The 21,044-nt window shown below is 43.5% G+C and overlaps 1 protein-coding gene across 3 annotated transcripts in view; it reads left to right on the top strand.

Annotated features, from left to right (window-relative positions):
• The first annotated feature begins 4,748 nt into the window (after positions 1–4,748).
• Positions 4,749–21,044, top strand: part of FGFR2 (fibroblast growth factor receptor 2) — an 81,117-nt gene continuing 64,821 nt past the window's right edge. The window contains exons 1-2 of one of the 3 annotated variants that reach the window (XM_068400102.1): positions 4,749–4,881; positions 20,653–20,919. In XM_068400102.1, the coding sequence (XP_068256203.1) occupies positions 4,764–4,881; positions 20,653–20,919 (385 nt within the window). In that variant the 5' untranslated portion in view covers positions 4,749–4,763. The remainder of the gene's footprint in view (positions 4,882–20,652; positions 20,920–21,044) is intronic. The other 2 variants (XM_068400101.1, XM_068400100.1) reach the window with 2 other exon arrangements.

The following is a 21,044-nucleotide window of genomic DNA, read 5'->3' as shown; positions in this document are numbered from 1 at the left end:
ACGGGACGGGACGGGACGCCGGGCCGGCTCCTGCCTCGCCTCGCCTTCCTCCCGCTTCCCTCAGCCGCCTCCCGCGGGGGATGCGCCCCGCTGCGCCGCTGCGGGCTTGCCAGCCGGCCCCGCCGGGGCTGCCTGCGGAGTGACCGCGGCCGCGGAGGAGTTTCTCCCCGTCCCGGGGAGCCGCTGCTCGGCACCGCGCCTCAGCCCGCCTGTTGCGGGGGAGCGGACCCTTCCCGCGGAGCTTTCTCGCTGCAGGTAATGGCCCCGGGCTGGGCTGGCCGGGGGAGCGGGGCGGAGGGAAGGTGCAGTCCCTAGAAAGCGAGGCGGTTGTAAGGTGGCGGAGGGCTGGGAGTCCCGACGCTTCCTCAGCGCTCCGGCTGCCGGCGCGGGGCCCCGCACCTAGTGCACGCCGGCAGCGGGGCGGGCTGCGGCGGTGCGGGGCCGGGCAGCCCCTAGGGCGGGCTGCAGCGGGGCGGCGCGGGGCTCCGTTCCCCGCTGCTCCCCAGCGGGGCTGCGGGTCGGTCTTTCTGTCACTTGAGCGTCTCTGCGGTGTGTGTGTGTGGGGGGGAGCCCGAGCAACACCCCTCGGTGTTCGTGCCGGTTCCCTCAGTCCCGGCTGTGGGATGCGCGGATGTCTTTGGGGACGGTTTCCAGCGGTGACAGCAGGACGGTCAGCGGGGGATGAGAAGGGGAGGCTCAGACTCAAGGGGAGCAACCCCCCGGTTCGGAGGCCGGCATCTCCTCGACGGGCCGCCCGGAGCCCGGCGCAACCGGGAGGCGGGAGGTCCTGCCCCGGCGTGCCCGCCGCGGCGCTCGGGGGCGAGGGGCCGGCGGTGCAAAACTGCCCCCGTCCGAGATAGGGGGGAAAAGAAATCCTCCATGAGATATATATTTAAATGTAAAACGGCCCGTTCAAACAGGGACCCATTATGCGTTTGGTGTGAAACGCTATCAACATTTAAAACTTCATTGTCTCCTTTGTACCAAATCCCTGTAAATCTTCCACTAGCCTTTACTCATTTTCATCTGAAAAGCCTGTTTGGGCTGAATAGACAGCAATCAGCAGCCTCTGGACTTCTCTCTCTCTCTCTGGAATGTCAATTAAAATGCAGATTTTTTTTTTTTTTTTTTCTTTTCCCTCCCCTGATCTCTTAGTGGCAAAAGACTTGAGAAAAACAGGATAGTCCTGGAAAGCAAATGAAAGAAGTTCAAACAATGAAAAAGTACTGAAGCTGCTAGCCGCTTCCCATTAGTCCTCCAGAATTAATGTTTAATAGCTGTGATGCTCAGATTTGCTTGGAGATTGAACTATGATGAGGAGTCTTGTTAGAGATATATGTGTGTATGTATAGATATATTTATAGATGCATATGTATTTGTGTGTATGTGTGTGTGTATGAGTATATAAAGCTGTTAGCTTTAAAGCTTCATGTACCTGGATTTTTCTGATGAAGCTACTAGGGTGCGTGAGATTTCTTTGCGGGGAAAAGATCCATATTTCGTTCAGATTTTGCTATTTGCTGCCTAATGGAGAAAGATGCTGAAGAGTTATACAATGAGCAGTGTATTGATTTGGTTAACATACTCTACAAATTGTACTCTCCCTGGGGAGTGATAAACATCTTATAAACAACAATGGAAGTAGATTAAAAAGAACACTGCGCATTGAATTTAATTAATGCCACTGCTGAGCAAGTACTACTTGTTTGTGTGTGTGAGTGTGTTTAAACTGAAGTAGGGCTTGGAGGAATTTGGTTGGGCTCCCAAACCAGTCTGCTTTCCCATGCTTGTCAGTTTGGCAAAGAAATTTGGGCAGGTATGTGACGAGGTGAAAATTGACTTGATGAGCGAGTGGCAAGGAGAGCCATCAATCATTGGAGGCTGACAACTCCTCCCCAAAGTGTAGGCTGAGAAGAGAGACAGAGTTCCCTTTCAAGGGGAAAAATAAACACTACGTGTGGCTTTCACTGAGTCTGAGACTCCAGGAGGGATTATGGTATTGTAGTCAGGAAGCCAGAATTGTGGAGGCCAAAAAGCATGCTGGGGCTGTGTTCCAAACATTGAGATAGAGGTACATAATTATCCAGCGCAGGAGGTCTTTCCAGAGACTCGTCCCCCAGCAACTGTGGCGATTAAACTATGAAAAGAATTTGGTTTTGTTTCATCTTCGTTGGACTCCGCTTCTTTTGGGAAAGGGCAATCCTCGAACCCTGGTCACTGTCGTGGTGGTAAAAAGTGGTTTGGCTCCATGGATGGGTCCAGAGCTCTGATTTTTGCTTTGCTACACCTTTGCAAGCCACAGTTTTGAATTTTCTGCTGCCCTGTGGATGAAGAGTGCCTTCTTTCTTCTGGCAGATGTTAAGGTGCAGAAGCTGGTAAAAATCTTCAGGTGAGAAGAAGTGTGGTCAAGTAGCCTTGTGCCACACCTCAAGACTTGGGGAGAGGGTAGGAACCACAAACGTGCTTTCAGTGACGTTTAATGTAGCCTAAAAATCTTAAACAGCTGAAATGTAAGTGGAATTAATGCTGTTAAGAGGGAGTCTGGAATATATGCTAGCATTCTGGTATGTTTTCTTTTTGCAAACCTGTGATTAGATTTTGCATTTATACACATAGCCTTTAATCAGACTTTACAGGATGATTTATGGAAATGAAATTAGCATTACATCCAGTCTGTTAATTAACATTTCTACCCGCTCTACAGCTGGATAAACTGAGCTACAGTCGGGCGGTTGACCTGGGTGGTAGCATCCAGGAGGGCTCACTCCAGTCCTTCACCAAACGCAAACCGGTCCCAGAGACAGAGCTCTCTTCAGTTCTACACCTGCTCTGCGCTTGTTTAAAGAAGTGCTCGGTGAGCTCTTTGCAAATGTTTATGCAGTGGTCTGGTGGTGGTTTCACTGGAGATTTAATAGTAGTTGCTAGCTTGTGGTCTGCGATGCTCGTGCGATGCTTAAATCTCTAGAAGAGGGACAGAGCTTTGAACTGATAGGAGCTGAGGTGGAAAAGCTTGCCTTGAAGTCTCAGGGGTTCACCTGAAATACCGTGTATTAATTATTTTCCCCAAGTGCCTTATTTGTGTAATCTAAAATCAGTTTCTACTGACTCCAGAAGTTACTGTATGTAGTACCCAAGATAAAAGATGCCTCAACAGCATTTCTGTCCTTGGCACTGGGAACTTGGTTTGTAAGTAGCAGGTAGCAAAATGCTAATAAAATCTGAATGGACTTTTCAGTGAGCGTCTTTGTGAAGGGAGAATATTTGGCCATGTTTCTGTGTACTGTATGCTGAGGTACCACACCACATCCAAATGATGAGGAGTTTTGAGAAGTTTTCCTTTATGTTTACACTTTCCCCTTTTGTTTTATTTTGTTTTTAAAGGGTGGGGGCAGGAGGGAAAAAGAGGTTTTTATGTTATTTTTCCCTTCAAGATGAGTGCTCTCCAAGCGTCAGTTGGGTTTCATCACATCTCAGATGAATCATTGGCCGGATTAGAACAATTGCTGCAGTTACTCGTTTTATCCATTTACTGAGGTTTACCATCTTTTATTTTTGAAGCGGAAAATCAGGTCTAATTTTCTGGTTGAGATGTTAAATCACCCTGTGAGGGTGCTCTTCTGACCCTCACCTGGCATCTTAGTGTGGTGGCAACAGGGTCCCCTGAAGGGAGTGCCAATTAGTTTGGTACCGCTTCTCTCTTCCATCAGCCCGTGCCTGGATTACCAGTTAACTCCATCCACTTAAATTAGTTTTAATAAACTATAGACTTAGAACAGAAACTATAGAATAAAGTAGACCTTTTTTTCCCCATCTAAAAAATATGTATCAATAAGCATTGTTGAGAGAGAGAGAAGAGGAATGTGTGTGCATACAGTTTAGGATATATGAATGGAAAAGGATGCTGGGGAAGTCTCCTGTGAAACTGCAGTCTTTACCACACTTTATACAGATTTTAATTGCCTGTAATGCGGTGTAGCTGATCAGTATCCCTGCAAAGACTAGAGCCTTTCACCTGTCCAGGACTCTCAGGCTTTAAAAGGACACTGAACTGAGTCAGAAGAAGGTACATCCATAGGGGAGCTGGAAGTCCTGAGATGAAATAAAGTTTTATGGATTATCCGAGTCTAAAGAGTATTTTTCGGCTGTTTTTCTTGTGGAAAATTACTGAATTCTTGCGAATTCAGCTGTCTGCAGAACTGCCTAGGTGAAAGAATGAAAAACAAGGCAAACTTACATAAACCTTCGAACAATAACAAGAATATAATTTGTATAATTGTGGTAATTTTGTAGCATTACAGGTTATATGCCTGCACATGTGTGTGCCTCTCGTTTTTTAAAAACTGTATATTTTTCTGTCAGTAAAATAGCTCTCTAAATACGTGCTGAGAAGTGATTTTGTGAAAACAAGGAGGACTTGGTTACGCCTCAGGTGATGATGGAAACTGCTAACAGAAAATGAAAAGTCACTCACTTTTCACATATTCTTGAAGCTGGAAAACTATTTTTCCCATCCTCCTCCTCCCCTCCCTCTCACCTCAGCTCTGTTCCGGGCTTTCTGAAGTTTTTTGGTTTGGGTTTTAAGATGTTTTTGCTGACAGTGTTAAATCTCTCTCCTCCCCACAGCAGCGGGCCATCGTTCCAAGGGAGGAGGCATTACTCTGGCCGAAGGCACTGCTTTCTCTCCATGCTTCTCTAGAGGTGTTCAGATGGGATTAAAGTCCACATGGAGATATGGAAATGGACCAGGAATTTACTCTAAAAAGATGGTCAGCTGGGATTCGGGTTGCCTTATCTGCCTGGTGGTGGTCACCATGGCCGGACTTTCCCTGGCTCGACCTTCGTTTAATTTAGTTGTTGAAGACGCCACGCTGGAACCTGAAGGTAAATCACTCTACAGTCCTTAGTTCCACAGAAGTTAATTATAAATGCCTGAACGTCTGAAATAGAAGTCAACGTCTTTATGTGCTTTGGTAAATCTAAGGCAAGTAACAGATTAGCCCTCAAGAGTTATGGTTTTTGACTTTTCTTGCTCACACATGGGCTGTGTTCATGCAAGCACGTATTTATTTAATCTTATGCAGGGAAATGGTGTCAGTGATTTCACTTGGGACTGTCATAATGTATAACCAAAGTGTATGGCTGAAAGTTTTCAGGAATGGGTCTTTAAGGCAACCAGTCTGTTCCACCTACATACGTGTTACATGTTGCTGTCTCAAGAAATGAAATGCTGTATAGCTGCATGTCTTTGTGCTTCTCTTAACCTGAGACGTTCAGAGAAAAAGAAATCCCAATGGTTTTTAATCGTGTGACCTGAATGTTTAATTTTGCCAGGCACTCTGCAAAAATGGTGTTGCAGCTTTATTGGTGTTTGTACTTAGAATATATTTCCCTATTGTCGTTAATATCCCAGAACAGTCGGTACAGTGTCTGGATTGCACGTTCTGAAAGGTTGAGATCTGAATAGCAAGGACTGCAGGTTATTACTGTGAGAGCAAAGGCTAATTGAAACCTTTACATTGGAAGAGACGTTTTGATAAAATCTCCTATTTTGAGCCTGCACCTGTTGGTACATTCTTGTAGGTACATTCATTCATTGAGCTTTGCAGAGTGGTTTTCTTCTCTAAAGAACGAAGGAGAGTCTGCTTTTTTTTTAATTGTTGTGAGCTGATTGTATTTAAGAATGATTTTGCTGTATTGTGTGAGATCTTTCCTGCTGTCTGAGCACCTTAGGGGGAAAGTGAGGTTCATAAGGTTTTACCTGTCCTTCGAGGAGTGATTACATTTTTAATAACTCAACTGTCAAACCAATATAATAGTCCATAGAGCATTTCTGATCTGGCAAGCTTGCTGGAGAGAATTTGGCCTTTACACATTCAACTACTCATGTCCACGGATACAACTTTGTTTTTATTTAATACATTTTCATGCAAAACTTATTTGTTTCTATCCACTGCCTCTAAAAATAGACGTCACCAGCTAACACATTTTTAGAATCCGTTCCAAGTACATTTTTATTGATGGCAGGGGATGAACTATTTAGAGACGATGAGCCCTCCTGCCTAGCAAGCATTCCTGAAGAGAATTAACAAAGTACGACAGTATTGTCATCTATCAGCCATAGAGATTGTTGATAGCAAAGATTTTTGTGGTTGTTTTTTTTTTCTTTTGAAGGTAACTCGACATTAAAAAAGCGCCCAACTCTCATCACCACTTACTGTATGATTTGTTAATTGCACATCTGGTGCCTTTTTGGCTTTTCAGAGGAATGACAAAATAACGAATAATTCTAGTTTCAGATCAGCTGCTTGTAGTGAGGTCCCCTAGTTTTGGGGTTAACTCAGAAAGAATGTGATTGCATAACTGGTGGAGTATTTTACAGGGAGAAGAGTAATATTTTTTTGAAGGATACGTGACAATTTTTCAGCTTTTCAGGGAAAGAGTAGCTTTTATTGTTTTAAAAAGCACAGTTTAAAAATATGTTTCTTCCACAGTGAATATCCAGGGGGTGGAATCTGGATTTTATTGAAGTGTAAATTATTAAAAAGGATTTAAAACTTCTTCCCTGGGCGGGAATGTTACTGACATGAAACAATTTTAGATGTGAGAACTCGAATCATTACCAGAAAGGAGAAAAAACCCATGCTTCTAAGTTAATGGTATAATAAGAGCTTTTATGCTGCAGAACACGGGGAACTGTGTGGGATTTATATCTGAGATTTGGGAAATAAAACCTCCTTTATGTACTTTCTTAAACCTCTTTTAAAAAAAATACCAACTTTTTACACAATCACCTTCTCTGGGTTCCATCACTGCCACCCACAAGCTCTCTTGGCTGAAAACAAAACAGAAAACCCTTCAGAAAAACTCTTCAAAGATAAAGCAGACTCTTTTTTTTTTTTTTTAATTTAGTAAATGCCAAACATTTTGGCCACAGCTAATTTGGGGGGTCAGGTGCTCTAATAATGTAAATTTTGAGTCGGGCTGCTGACTGTGCAGTCATTAGAGCTATGACATTTCATACCAGCTGAGAAGGTCAACAGGGCCATGACCTTTCGTGACACGTGTTGATCTGTTCCTTCATCTTCCTTTATGGACATCCCCTAAATTTTGTCTTTTTTTTTTTTTGATGTTAGGTGCTTTTATTTTTACTATTTATTGTCTTAGTGACTCAGAATATTCAAAAAGCTGTATGCAACGTTAACAGGAATTGAGATTAGAATCATAGAATCATTTTGGTTGTGGCTTTTCATTCCTTTGATGGTAAGAGAGAATATACTCTTGTCTCTTAGCTAAACATAACTTTAGGGACACTTGCAATCATTATCTTTAGAGTATCTGGTTAAGTATGTACTTTAGCACAAACAATATATGTGCAAGACGTTGTTGTGCATCGAGGTACTTCACTTTTGGTCATCGCAGTCAATCTGATCTCTTTGGTAGCACGCTTCTCTCAGGTGCTTTTGTAAAACACTGGACTCATTGAGCTCTGAATCTCACCTGTGACCATTGGATATTACTCTGGTACATAGGAAAGTTGACACTGAGGATGATATCTTGAGCCATTGTAAATTATAATATCAATATTGATATCGTGGGTGCTCACTGAGGGCTGGATCTTGAGTAGGGTTGTTAGTGGTTGTGGTGCTTTCTTCCTTAAGCAGTGATGGTAAAATCTGAGGCTGTTAGGCAGTGTCAAGACCTGTAGGAGTTAGTTGGGGGGCTGTCAACTATCAAATTATATCTTCCATCAAGTGTTTACATCTATGTTTTTTATCCTAGGGATTATAAAGACTTTCTGCTTTTAAATATTTAGAAATAAATCTACCCCAGTGTGTACAAAGCAGCCATTCTCTTTCTGTGTACCCTGGCTATGAAGGCCTTTGATGATAGCCAACATTTCAAAAGGGCCCTGACCGCACACATAGGTTGAAGGGTTACTTTGTGAACTGGATAATTAGTTTAGACATATATTTGATAAATAGCAAGCTCTCCCTTGACCTTCCCTTGCCCAAGCTGTGTGTTATCGTTCTGCTGGGTAGCTAATTTAGTCTCTTCCCCACATGCAGTGCCTTGACGTTGTCCTTGGAGCACCCACTCAGAGCCCTCGCCTGGTGCAGTAACAACGTGTTTCAGTTCTTTTAATTTAGGTCAAATTTCAAATGACTAATTTAAGCTTTTCACAAGGGACAGCCTAATTCTGTGTCCTGTGAAAAACACAGTAGTTCAAACTGGCCTTAAGCGTGTGTTTGGGAGGTTCCTAGGAGCAGCAGTGAAGGCAAGAGACCTTCTTTAATGGGTGATGTGTGCTTATGGTGGGCTCTGAGGTGAGTATCGAGTTGTCATTTGGGTTTTAACTCAGTCACAGCTATTTGCTGGCACTAAACAACATACAAATACAAACACATTCAGTGCTGTACCCAGAGCAATACCTTCCTTTTTGTAAAAATGTTGCATAATATGAGCAACATACCTTCATTTTTGCAAAAATATTGCCAGTGCTGAAAGGTTCACCGTCACCTGTGGTCACAGTGGTTAGCACAGTCCACTCAGACATCCTTCGTTAGCCACCACGACCTGCCTGGGTTGGGATGTGGGGTCTTGTGAGGTGCTTCTTGGGCTCCCAGGGCACAGGCAGGGCTGCAGCATGTGGAGGAGGGATGCTGCAGTGGTGGGATGTCCCCTGTCCCACGGGGAGCAGCATGATCCCCATCCTGGGGTGCCCCCACAGGTCGTCTCCATGCTGGTGCCACCCTGCTGCGAGGTGCAGGGCTGGTGGGACCCCGCACAGTGGTCACCTTCCTGGGGCAGAGGCGGTGGAGAAGCACCAGGATGCTGCTTCCAATTTACTAGGAAAAAAAAAGCAAAAAGTTCACCCAAGGCTGCCTTGTTACCTTTTTTTTTTTTAACAATAGCAGGGGCTTTGATATCTGTAAATTATGATTAACAATTCAAACTGATTAGTTAAATCGGAGGGTGGGTTGTTGTTTTTTTTTAAGGAAGGGCAATTATCAGAGCCCATTATGGAGGAATGTGACATCCCCACAGCTTCGGGTGAGGGCTGGATGCCCTTTCAGAGATGCGGTTCAGTAAGTTGTTTGGCCCAGTACAGGAACTGCTAGCTGAGATTCTGGGGAATTGTACAAGCAGCCAGATTAAATCAGTCTTAATATGTCCATTCTGCGTTTAAAATCTGCAGCCCTTTAGCAGAGGCATGGTCTTGAGCTGCAGACTAATTGGGCATGGGTGGGGGTGTTACAGTTGGTGTTGATGAGAGACTGGGAGTTGGTAATGTGTCAGCATGGCAACTGTTTTGCAAAGTAACACAAATAATTGTACATTTCAGGCTTATCTGCCATATTTTGCAATTGCAGCTTCGTGAATTAAAAAAAAATAAGTTAACTTTTAGGAATTTAATTCCTTTAGTGATGTTTTCGGAGCCAGATGATTTTCAAACATGCTGAGTTTTGGGGTTCTGGGTTTTTTGGTGTTTGTTTGTTTGTTTTTTTTTTTAAAAACCCCACTTGTATAGATAAAACCCCAAACGAGCTACCAACTCCAATGGATGCATAGTTTTCTAATCTTAACATAGTTCTTCCTTGGCAGAGAGCTTGCAACAAATTTCAGGCTATAGTAACTTTTTTTACAGGCAAGTTACAAACCTTTGAAAGCAGAATTTACAACAAAAATGCTAACAACTCCAGTTATGCAAGGTTGTGTATGCTTGAGCCGATGGACTATTGTGATGTTTTAGTAATAACCACAGCGTAGCTCTTAATGAGCATGTTTCTATATCCAGCTTCCCAGCTTCAGTAGAAATGATCAGTTGCCTTTGTACAAATACATTCAAAGATCTTTAAGGTCCTTTCCAACCCAAACCATTCTATGATTCTATGATTAGTATTTTCTTAGAATGAATATTTAGGTTAGGAACAGATGGGAGTGTGAGAAAAATACTTAACTGTCCCTTTTTCTGTCATTAATAGAGAAAAATTCCTTGCTAGAAGGGTCAGATTTTTAAGTGTTAAACATTTGTGAGTTTTCAAGGTTGAGCCTTTAGAGTGAAAGTGGAGACTTTCTTCGAAGCAGCTCCTTAGCAATATAAATCCATGTTTTTAGAAGAACCATCACCCACTTGGGCAAGTTACGTCTTGTGTATTTGCAATAGCGCACCTGGTTTAACTAGAAGAGAAAATTCATTTCAGTGTTGTTAAACAAGTGCAAAATTTGTGCTGAAAAGACATCAGGAACCCAAGATGTGTCTGAATCATAGACTGGTTTGGGTTGGAAGGGACCTTAAAGATCATCTAATTCCAACCCCCCTGCCACGGGCAGGGACACCTTCCACTAGACCAGGTTGCTCAAAGCCTCATCCAACCTGGCCTTGAACACTGCGAGGGAGGGGGCAGCCACAGCTTCTCTGGGCAACCTGTTCCATGAAGAAACGATGAAGACTGGAGTTTTGCAGCAGTGTGACTGAGGGTTTGGTTCCCGGGTTGCAGAGTGGACAGGCTGTGCCCTCCATTGCGGCTGGGCAGGTGGGAGCATCTTCTGCAGGGTTGGTCAGGAGGCACCGATCTGTGTTTGTGGTGGCTGTGGGAAACTGGACAATACTTGATTTGGCACGGAGCCTGCTGGGGTGAAGTTATGCTTAGAGTAATTCGGGAACTGGTTTGAAATTCTGACCTTTCAATTTAGGTTCAGCACATGGCGCTGTGTGTCTGTAGCATTTTTTTGGGGGGGGATTTGGCACAGCGTGCCCCCAAATCAGACACGCAGTCTTGTAGTACTGGAGACTAAACTGGCTTTTAAACTGATGGAGAGAGAAGTTGGAGCAACTTTGAATACAGGCAAATCTTAAATAAAGACCAGATTTGCAAGAGCGCGGCAGCCAACAGCTCCTGTAATAATTACGAAACGTGCGCTGGGAACGCCGAGCTGTGCTGGAAGTTTGGCCCTTCGGGTTTCAGCTGGAGTTGAGAGCGTCAGCGAAACTGAGTCGGCATTTACGGCTTGGGGACGGCACCTCTCAACGAGGACAGTTGCAAAATGAGATATTCTGTAAGAAGGGTAAAGATTTGTGTAGACTTTTTTTTTTAAACTTTAAAAAACAGTTTATAATTAGTTTACTGATTATGTACATCTCCAGCATATCCTTTCCCATCTCTTACTTATCACTGCTGTTGTTCTTTTTTTGGAAAAAGAAGCCCTTTTTTTAGGGGTTTGATTTTCCTGGACCTACTTCTGAGCATCAGAGTAGACAGCACCTGGCATAGAGACATGTCTCATGGGCTTCACTTTCTGCTGGTTCAGGTCCTTTTGCTGCTTGTCACCACGCAAATGACATTATCTGTATATAAGAGAGAGACAGAAAGGCAAACTAAGTTCTAGCTGAATTCTACCATGCCTCTCATTTCATTTGCCATGCTATTATTATTTTAATTGTATTTTTAAAATGACTGTAAGTGAAAGCATTTGGTGAACCTCAGCGAAGCTGAGGAGTTGTGAGTTCTGACCTACTTTCATTCCCCTCCTCACATGCCCTTGCAAGTTGTGTGTAATTATTGCTTTTCCTCCCCCACAAAAGAACTGGCTCATCGGTTTGGGACACGAACCGATGCGGAGCAGCCTCGCCGAGCGCCTGACGGTAGCAAAGCCACAAGAACTGACAGGAGGGGAAAAATTTCCTTTGTATGAAGGAAACGGCTTGCATTTGTGAGGGTTTACTGGGAAGGGCAATGTGCTGGGGGACTGGAAGGGAGAAAAGGGAGGATGAGAAGCTGGCTGGGGAGGAGAAAATCGTATTTTGGCTGTATGTTTTCTTTTTTTCTCCTGGTTTTTAATGAGTTTCTCTTTTGAAAGGACTTTTGTGACATGGTAGTTACCACCTCAGGCTTTCTCCCAGGGGCTTGTCTGCATTGTGGCTGTTTCTAAGTGGGGTTTGGAGTTGGATGCTGTGGATGGGCGTGCTTTACCCCCATCTGTACTGACCAGGACAAGTCTGTAGGAGCTTAAATTGCCGTTGGACAGATCAGAGCACCGTGCTGCAATTTAGTTTGGCACGTAATAAAAAGTTCTGGTGTAGAAAAACTCCATAAGGTTCATAATACTCTTTCTTTAGAAAGGCCTGTGTGGGTGCAGGTGAGCTGCTGGCAGGACCAGCTGCCGGGCAGCAAACCGGAGTGTGCTTTTGTGGGACTTGCTTTGCAAGTTTGTAAAGTGCCCTGCTCAATGTCTCTGTGTTGCAATGTTTAATTTGTTTCAAGGAAAGTGATATGATTTATAACTCTGAAAGCCACCCAACAGTTCTTAAAAATCGTTTCAAAACCCCAGTTTAAATTTTGAGCGGTTCTTGAGCTTGGTTCTATTGAACATAGCTTAATCACGAAAAATAATCCTGTTTAGATATTACAGTGTTGAAGTACCCAGATTTATCTGATATTGTTTACTCACCAGGGTAGCACAGGTATTTCAGACGTGCAGGACTAATATGGAGGCTCTGTAATAAATCTGCAGCGCACCACGGCTCGGTAATAGCCCTTCTCCTAACAATTCAGAAGCATTTGAACCATCTTCTATTAGTATGGCAAAGTGCCCAGGAGCCACTGGCAGTGACAGGGAGGTGTCTGCAAGTTAAAAATAACTCTTGTCCTGTAAATCGTTGTGGGCCACCTGGGAGTGCAGATAGCCAGCCCAGCTTTTAACTTCAGGGCTTGTTCTGCTGCTCCTTCCTTGTCTCCAGGTACCACTGGTGACTGTTCACTGTGTGGAGCTGGAGTTAAATTAGCTCTGATGCCTTTTGACTAAATGTTGCTCTCAGTTAAAAGGGAGCCTGGTATGCCTTGAAGCTTTGAAGTATTTGGAGAGTCTCCCGTGGTTTGTGTGCGTTGTGGATAGGACTTTCCAAAGTGCTGAGGGGGATGTTTTGGGGATATTGTTTCCAGTGACTTTTTTCAAATCCCACTTTAGGAAGTGGGGGAAGATGAATTTCAGGGGAACAGGCAAGATGAGACTTCCAGACGAGCTGCTAAAATTAAGAGGATTTGTATAGTCAAGTAAAAATGGGACCGTGTACAAAAGAAACAACTGCTGACTTGCTTATAGGCAATCTGAATAGATGTTCTCTGCATCCAGAACTAACACTCGAACATGAAATTGTGCAATTTTTAACCTCGCAGTTGTAATTTATTTCTTTTGCGTGTTGAGTAGTAATAGTCCCGAGCATGGCCTTTGGCAAAGCTGGAAGAAAAAGGTTGTGTTTTTATGTTTGGATTGATGCTATGTTCTGTTATGTTTTTATGTTGCTCTTGAAATGCAAATAAAGAACCTGAAAAAAAGTTACAGATTGGAATAGATGCAAGAAAATATTAAAACCAAGAAAAACCCTTTGCGACTAAATATGCATGCTCATACCTTTTCCCAAGGCTGTATATCTTGCATGGAGCCTTTCCCAAGCAGACTTTAATGCTAAGTTGGACAATGGGAGTGGGTTAAATTGCTCTGCCACTTGGTTATGTGCAGAATACGGTCAGGAAGATTTGATGTTCTGCTGTTGCTGAAAGTAGAAACAATGAGAAAATGATCCTAGTCTTGGATTCTACTTTTTAGAGAGAGAAGGATAATTTTTTTTCAGCTTTTCACTTGAGGTTCTGGCAAAAGGATACATTTCCCCTTTGTATTGTATAATAGATTACATGAGAAGACTCTTCTGTAATGAGTTTGAAGAGGAGTTAATTATTTTTGAGATTGTGTTACATGTGTGTTAGGTTTGTATTGTACTCCCCAGTACGCTTAGCGCAGGGACTATCACTCTATTACTTCAGGCAGCTGATGGAGCTTATGGCTTGAACAGAAATGGTCAAGATTTGGTGCCTGGAACTGAAGGCTCAAATCCTGAAGACAGCCTGTAGTTTCTCATCATACTGATGAAATTATAAAAGATGGCATAATAATTTCAGGGGTTTTGGTGTGGCTGCTCAAGGTTGGGGGTGTTTTCTTCCTCCCTGTGCAAGTCTTTGTGCAGAAGACATACTGATGCTTTGCTGTTTCTTGCTCTGTCCCATATCTGGAGATAAATCCTGTGGTGACTGTTGTATAAGGAAGCCTTCATCCTGTAAGGAGCAGACCGTGAAGAATGGGGACAAACAGGAAGAAATTGCAGGGCAGTTCCCAGCAGCAGGAGGTGGCCTCCCTGGTCTCTCTGCTGTTTACTTTGAACTTGGCATGCTCTTCCCTGGCTTGACTTCCAAAAGCATAAAGCACACAGCCAAGCCCATGAGCATGTGATACTTGGCATTTTTGATGCATGTTGCGTGGTTGTGCAGCCATAACTTGGTGATCACAACTATAAAGACAGGTAGGAACAAGCAGGCTGCAAGTTGTAGGAATTTTTAATCTCTTCGTGAAGCCTAGACAACTAAAATTTTTTTTGCTTTTGGGAAGGAGTCTTCTTCCTTCACCCATGAGGTGAGGCACATCAACCCAACTGCTTTGCGGCCATCAAAACCATGCTGAAATTGTTCATGCACCTCACCTCTCGTCAGCCAGCATACCAACATAGCAGGGGACCTCATGAGGTTTGCCCCCACTGCTCTGTTTTGCTGGGTGTGATGAGGCCCTTGTGTCTGTAGCCAGGGCTAAATGCTGCTTGGGAGGAGTTACCTCAAGGAGTTGCAGTTCCATGATTGCTTGTCTGCCAAAGAGCATTACACAAGGCAGATAGATGGAGTCACGTGAGGATAACTTTTAGGTGCACATGCAGAACTTTTCTCTTGGCCAGGGGGTCCTGCAAGTGGTGGAACTCTTTGCTGCTCACCAGAATTATTTATTTTTCTAAGTCTTCAAAGCTTAGGAAAACAAGTTAGTGCAGTGTAATATTTTCCCTTACCCGTGATGACATTGGCAAGTATTTCAATTGGAGGGGATTCACTTTTTTTTTTTTATGATCTTAGTATATGTAACACTCAATAGGAGATGACGTGACGCTGGAGGTCCACGCACTAGCAGGTCAGTGTGGCTGGAAGCTCTACACTTGCTAGAGTACCAGGCATGTATTATGTGGCAACACTTACGTTGTGTTGCAAATGTTCACTTCCAGGGCAAAAGCATTCTTCCTGTTCCTCAGATACATATTTTTTTTTTTTTTTTTTTTTTTTTTTTTTTTTTTTTTTTTTGGTCTGGCTTCATCTCTTGTAGCCGTCAGGTGACTAGGTCCTCATAGAATAAGGATAATAGGGTTAAAGAAGATGCCAGGAAAAAATATATCGATTTATTTTGGAGAGTTTGGTGCTTAGCATTTTGTGGAAGTTGCTGTGCTTTCAAACAGAGCAGCCCAGGAGCTTGTTGTAAAGGAACAAGTGAAGACTTAGAATCTGCCACGTTTTTTATGTTTATAACTATCGCGTATATATTTCCTGCTCTTTGGTGCTGTTTGATGAAGTTTTTCTACAAGACCTAGATCTTTTTCATCAGATTTGAAGAATTAATGTTTTTATAGATTGAGGGGGGCAGGGGAAATGGTTCCTGCTTTTCGGAGTGTTGTTCACAGTGACAAAGGATTTTTGAAAAATTTCTTGTGTGTTTTAAAATTGTAGAAGGAACTTCAGTAATTTGGAAAGTATTTTATCAGAACTGAGAGACTTCCTGATGATGCCTGGCGGAGGCAGAGCTAGGCAGAGCTGGCAGCTAGCTGGCGGAAACACAGTACAAATGAGACAGCAGGAATCCAGTGACTTTGGAGAAGCAGATGGATGAATTGCAAACAGTGTTTTGTCCCCCTTTGTATAAGGAGATGTGCTTCGCCTTTGTGGCTTTGGTTTGCTGTTAGCTAGCGGGAGATAGTCACCGTGGCCAGGAATGACTCTTGCACTTCTAAACCAGTGGCCATTTCTTTTGTAGGCTGAGTTTTATCATCCATCTTCAGAGGAGGATATGGAGCTACTCTTAATATTAGCCTGCCACTTAAATTGAGGGAGAAGCCCATCAGCTTGTACCTGGGAGGTGGGAGGGAATGTTGCAGACCTGACTGATGATACCTGGGCTTCCCGATCTGCAGAGGCTGCCTCTGGAGAGAGTGTAGAGGCTCGGGTTCGACTCAAGTCATGGGGCTATTCTGCTTCAGGCATAGTTCGCCATCCCCATTCTGTGGTCCTCATCCAACGTGGTCTTGTTGGATCTTCCTCAATGACAGGAGAAACAGGAGAAGGGGTGGGAGAAGCAGGAGGAGCAGCAGTGGTTGGCAGCCTGGCCTTCCCTGTGGGGACATTCAATTTTGCAATGAACCTCTTGGATTCTTGACAGGTTAGGTCTGTTGACCCTTCTGGGCATGCTATGGTGAGTGTTTAGTTATTTACTAAAGCCTTTTGAAGGGAAAGTGGCTTGATGGGGTCTGAGACTTTTGTATTATGGAGAGTTGTCTGAGAATCTTTGCTGGGGTTAGCTATTAGCTGATTGTTTAATTATTTGGCTCTGTAACTAAGTAACTAAATGCCTTGAGCCTTAAGATAAGCAGCTCTTTGTTAACATTTTAATAAATGGAGACAAATAATAATAATTTAAAACCTGAGGAGCTATAAATCTCCTGTTTCAGTGACCGAATCTTGAACATAAGCATGATTTGGAATGTAGTTGCATATCTCATAATAATCTGAAATAGCACATCCAGTATGTCCCCAGTCCTCTATTGTGGTCAGGGCTTTTATACAAACAGTATTTACTCCGTTTGATGGCTGGATGGCATAAAGCATGCTGCGAGACTGCGTGAGCAGGCAAAGAAAAAGTTCCCGTCTGTTTATTTAACAGCAGCTTGGTTTTCCATGGCGGTATTGTTTGATAGCTCCACCTATAAAGTTAAAATACATTGTGCGCACCACTATTACAAATAAGGATGTAGCTGAGAGCAGACAATGGCAGCAGCAACGTTCCCTTCCTTGTCTCCCAGTGTTTAAGAAATTTTACACATGCCTTTGTTGCTTGTTTGTTTTTTAAGGGGTCATAGACAGGTGTTATTCACATCACTTAATGCACCTTTGGTGGATACAGTTCCAAGGCAGGGCTTCGGAGAGGGCTGGAGGAGCATGGGTGTGATACCAGATCACCAAGCCTTGCTTGGTGGTGCGGGCTCTTCAGGGCTATCTCCTCCTTCTCCCATCTGGCTGTTTTCACTAAGGGAAAATTCAGGAGGATGCTGCTGAAAACACCGGAGGATGGGAGCAAGTGAGGGCTGAGCAAACTTGCAGCGTTATTTCTCTGGTATGCTCAAAAGACGTGGAAGCGGGGAAGTAATCCTGATGTCAGCCTCAGGGGAACCATTGATTTGATGGTACAGTGTGCACATGAGTTCAAAATTTGTCCCTAAATTTCAGAGTGGTGTGAAAATCCTTGTGCAGTGTCACGGAAAGAGAGTTAACTTTGCAGCGGAGGTTGTTTATGTGCTGCCGGGAACTTTTTTAACAGTTTAAACTGGTTGATTTTCGCAGTGAAGCTCTTGGGCGGACTCATGCCTCGGAATCCCACCTGTTCTCTGTTTGCTTTTGGGCACCATTTCAAACCCACACTGGAAAAAGTTTATAGGCAAACATTATAAAAAGTGACAGACTTAAGTGCTGCTACATTCTAGTTTGGCAACACAAAGGCTTACCTGAAATAACTCACTATTTCCAAACATGACTTCATTATTTCATGACAACACTTTATGCTGTGTCTTCCCTGATGCTCTAGAGAGAAAGGAATGGAGGAAGATAATATTTACCAAATGCTAATACCTATTTGAAACTTGTTTTTCTTCAGTATACTCATAATTTTTATTGCAAAAGGAATTTTTTTTGTAATTTTGAAATAAATTACTGTTCTTGAGTTTGGATTTGGATTTGTGTTGAAAGGCTCAGTGTACGTTTGGGGATGATAGTTTAAAAAGAGATTAAATCAAGGATGGGAGGTAGAGAATTATTTTCCCTGTAATCGTATGCAAACAACTGATCTGCCCAGGAGGACAGTGCAACCTGTGTGACCATCCTGAGAGTTTCCTGGGGCTCTTCAGCCAAAGCCTCTAATGCACTTAAAGGAGGGTTGAGTTATCTTTACCCACGGTGGCTTTTAAAAAGTTTAAACAAAGACATTTTTAAAGACTCCTGTACACTGTTGGCACAGTGTAAACTCTGTAAAAGACATTTTCTTTGCCGGTAGAGCGTTACAAAGAAGTCTTAAAAACTTCAAAGTAAATTAGCTAGCTGGCTTCAGCTATTTTTTTTTTTTTTTTATATATATTTGACAGTGGAATCTGATTTAAAAAAAAGCTCAAGCAGACTCAAATATACTCACTACTTTTACAAAATATATGTAGAAAAGAGCCCTTGCTCCTTCTGGAAATCAGATTTCTAACAGCGTAGTGTAGTACTCAGTGAAACACCTGCATTGCAGATCTGTGGATTCATGACTGTATCAGCAAGACTGAACTCGTTTATAAGGAGTATAAAGCTGTATTGTAGCTTGTCCTAGGCTTTGAAATGGAACTTTGCATGCTAGAAAGTTTAGAGACCTTGTTATAAAATCTAAATCCAAGAATCTTTAGTCTCCATAATTGGTCGTGTTTAAATGGTTTTATGTACTTCTTCTGGCCACCATCTTGGTGTGATGCATGTGTCAAATCTTTTGTTTGAAAAACCATGTTTGCCCTAGGGGAAAAAGCCAGGAGAAGCTTTGCTTGCTTTGCGAGGGCACATCCCAGGATCTGTTCTCCCTTTGCTGCAAGCAAACTCTCACTGAACTCCCTGAAATAACATGATTCCAGGACGAGTGGGAGGAGAAATTAGGCACACTATTTTCAAGTGCATCAGTATAACCCAGTATTTGAATGCACGAGTGTCCCAGTGTGGTGGCCACTTCTGGTAGCCATAGAATCAAGGGACCCATAAGGATCATCGAGTCCAACTCCCTGCTCCTCGCAGGACTGCCTAACACTAAACTACTGACAGAGCTTCAGCATTTCCAAACTCCCATCCACAGGCTAGCTCAGATGTGATGCTTATTTCAGACTTCTCTGTTGAAGGCGTGATACCAAAATGACAACGCTGTGCCCCAAGGACGAGGAATACAGGTTTCAGGGCTTCGGTATTCTTAGAAGCAAGGGTGGACACCGAGGAGTCACCTATTTTAATATCGCCTCAGACTCCCAAACAAACAGAAAGAGGTGTGTGTTTTGTTTATATATGCACACAGTGGTGCACAGCTGGTGCCTGCGTGGGGAAGGATGTGTGCTGGGGAGCAGCTGTCTGTGTGAAGTGACCCTCCTCGTGAGCAAAGAGGAGATGCCTTCATGCTGCTCTCCCTTATTTACTTTTTGTGCTGGCCTTGGCAAGGCCAAGAGGCTCGTGGGAGAGGGATACTGTGCTTGTAGGGAGAAACCAGTTCCAAAAGCAGTGCCTGTATCTGGCACAGCCCGAGCGTGTCGTAGGTGTAGCATGGGGGTCCCTCTGCCCTGTGCCCAGCTGTCCCTGTGGAGACTGTCCCCAGTTCCTGGGGCTGCAGTTCCCTTTCCCCTGATGAGAGGTGGCCTTGGAAGGGGATGATGAAGCCCTAGTAACTATAGGCAGATGTAGTTTTCCAAGGATGTTTTTTTGGAAAAAGAGTGTGGTTTGACATTCTCCTCGTTATTTGGTTACAAAAGGGAACTAATGGATGAACCATTTTGTTTTGAACTTCTGTGTATACTGGCTCACAGTGAATCTCCAAAGCCAGCAGCATGGATTAGAAGCACAATTATCTTCACTAACACACTCAAATATACTCACTACTGTTACAAAACATATGTAGAAAAGAGCCCATGCTCCTTCTGGTAATTAGATTTCTAACAGCATAGTGTAGTACTCAGTGAAACACCTGCATTGCAGATCTGTGGATTACTACACTGTGACTTCGAAAGCTTCACTTGTGTTCCTGGGTTTCTGCTGCGTTCTGCTCAGGAGAGGCTGGGAAATAAGAAATGAAGCAAAAAGAAATTAAAGGAAAAAGTTACTATCCCTGGGAGCAGACTTGGCAGTGTAGAAGGCAAATATGTAGAGACTTTGGGAAAGGTGCAGGGAGAAAAATAAAGGACATGCTGTGTATAGGAGCTCATGTTTATTAGCTTATCTAGGGAAGGGTTTTTTGACCATCCTTTTCTTCCAACACAGCTCTTGTCAGGTTTTTTTTTTTTAAATAGCAACTTACAAAATCAGATGGGGAAAGGTAAATATTCGTTTGAACCATAGACACAAATGCTAAGATATAAAACTGAATTTGCTTTTTGAACTCCTCCTGGCACCTCCAAACTCTTTGAAGCCCCCAGGTTCAGCAGCACTCGTCTCCCCAGAGTCGGCTCCCTGTGACCAGCAAGAAGGATTGTGCCTTTGCGTGGCCCTTGGGACAAGGCACGTGCCGAGACGCTGATCAGAAGGGAATGAGCTTTGTTTGTGGTTAACTTCTTGAAAATAAAGCCTATCCCATAGCTGCATATGGTTCCGTTTTATGAGGCAGATTGTTGGGCTAATCTGGATGCCGCTTTTTTATTGAACATAACTTGATTTCTATGGATGAAAAGGGCCTTCACTGACTTTTGTTGGAAATTCTCTCCTTTCCCTTCTCTTTCTTCTTTTTCCTCCTTTCCTTCCACCTTCGCAGAGCCGCCAACCAAATACCAAATCTCTCAGCCAGATGTATATTCAGCACTTCCAGGAGAGCCGCTTGAGTTGCGCTGTCAGTTGAAAGACGCCGTCCTGATCAGTTGGACTAAGGATGGGGTCCCCTTGGGGCCCGACAATAGGACAGTGATTATTGGGGAGTACTTGCAAATTAAGGATGCTACACCCAGAGATTCGGGCCTCTATGCTTGCACTGCTGTTAGGACCCTAGACAGTGATACTCTGTACTTCATTGTAAATGTTACAGGTGAGTGAGTTAAACGTAGGTTTTTGCATGTCGAAGCTGTAAAATGTGATATAAAGACACATTACGATATAACGTGAAACAGTCCACTCAGGCACAGCGAGTTGAGCTGAGTTCTGTAGTTATTT

The sequence above is a fragment of the Nyctibius grandis genome, chromosome 4 (genome assembly GCF_013368605.1).
Source record: "Nyctibius grandis isolate bNycGra1 chromosome 4, bNycGra1.pri, whole genome shotgun sequence".
Lineage (NCBI taxonomy): Eukaryota > Metazoa > Chordata > Aves > Nyctibiiformes > Nyctibiidae > Nyctibius > Nyctibius grandis.
This window is presented reverse-complemented; position numbering and strand designations above follow the sequence as displayed.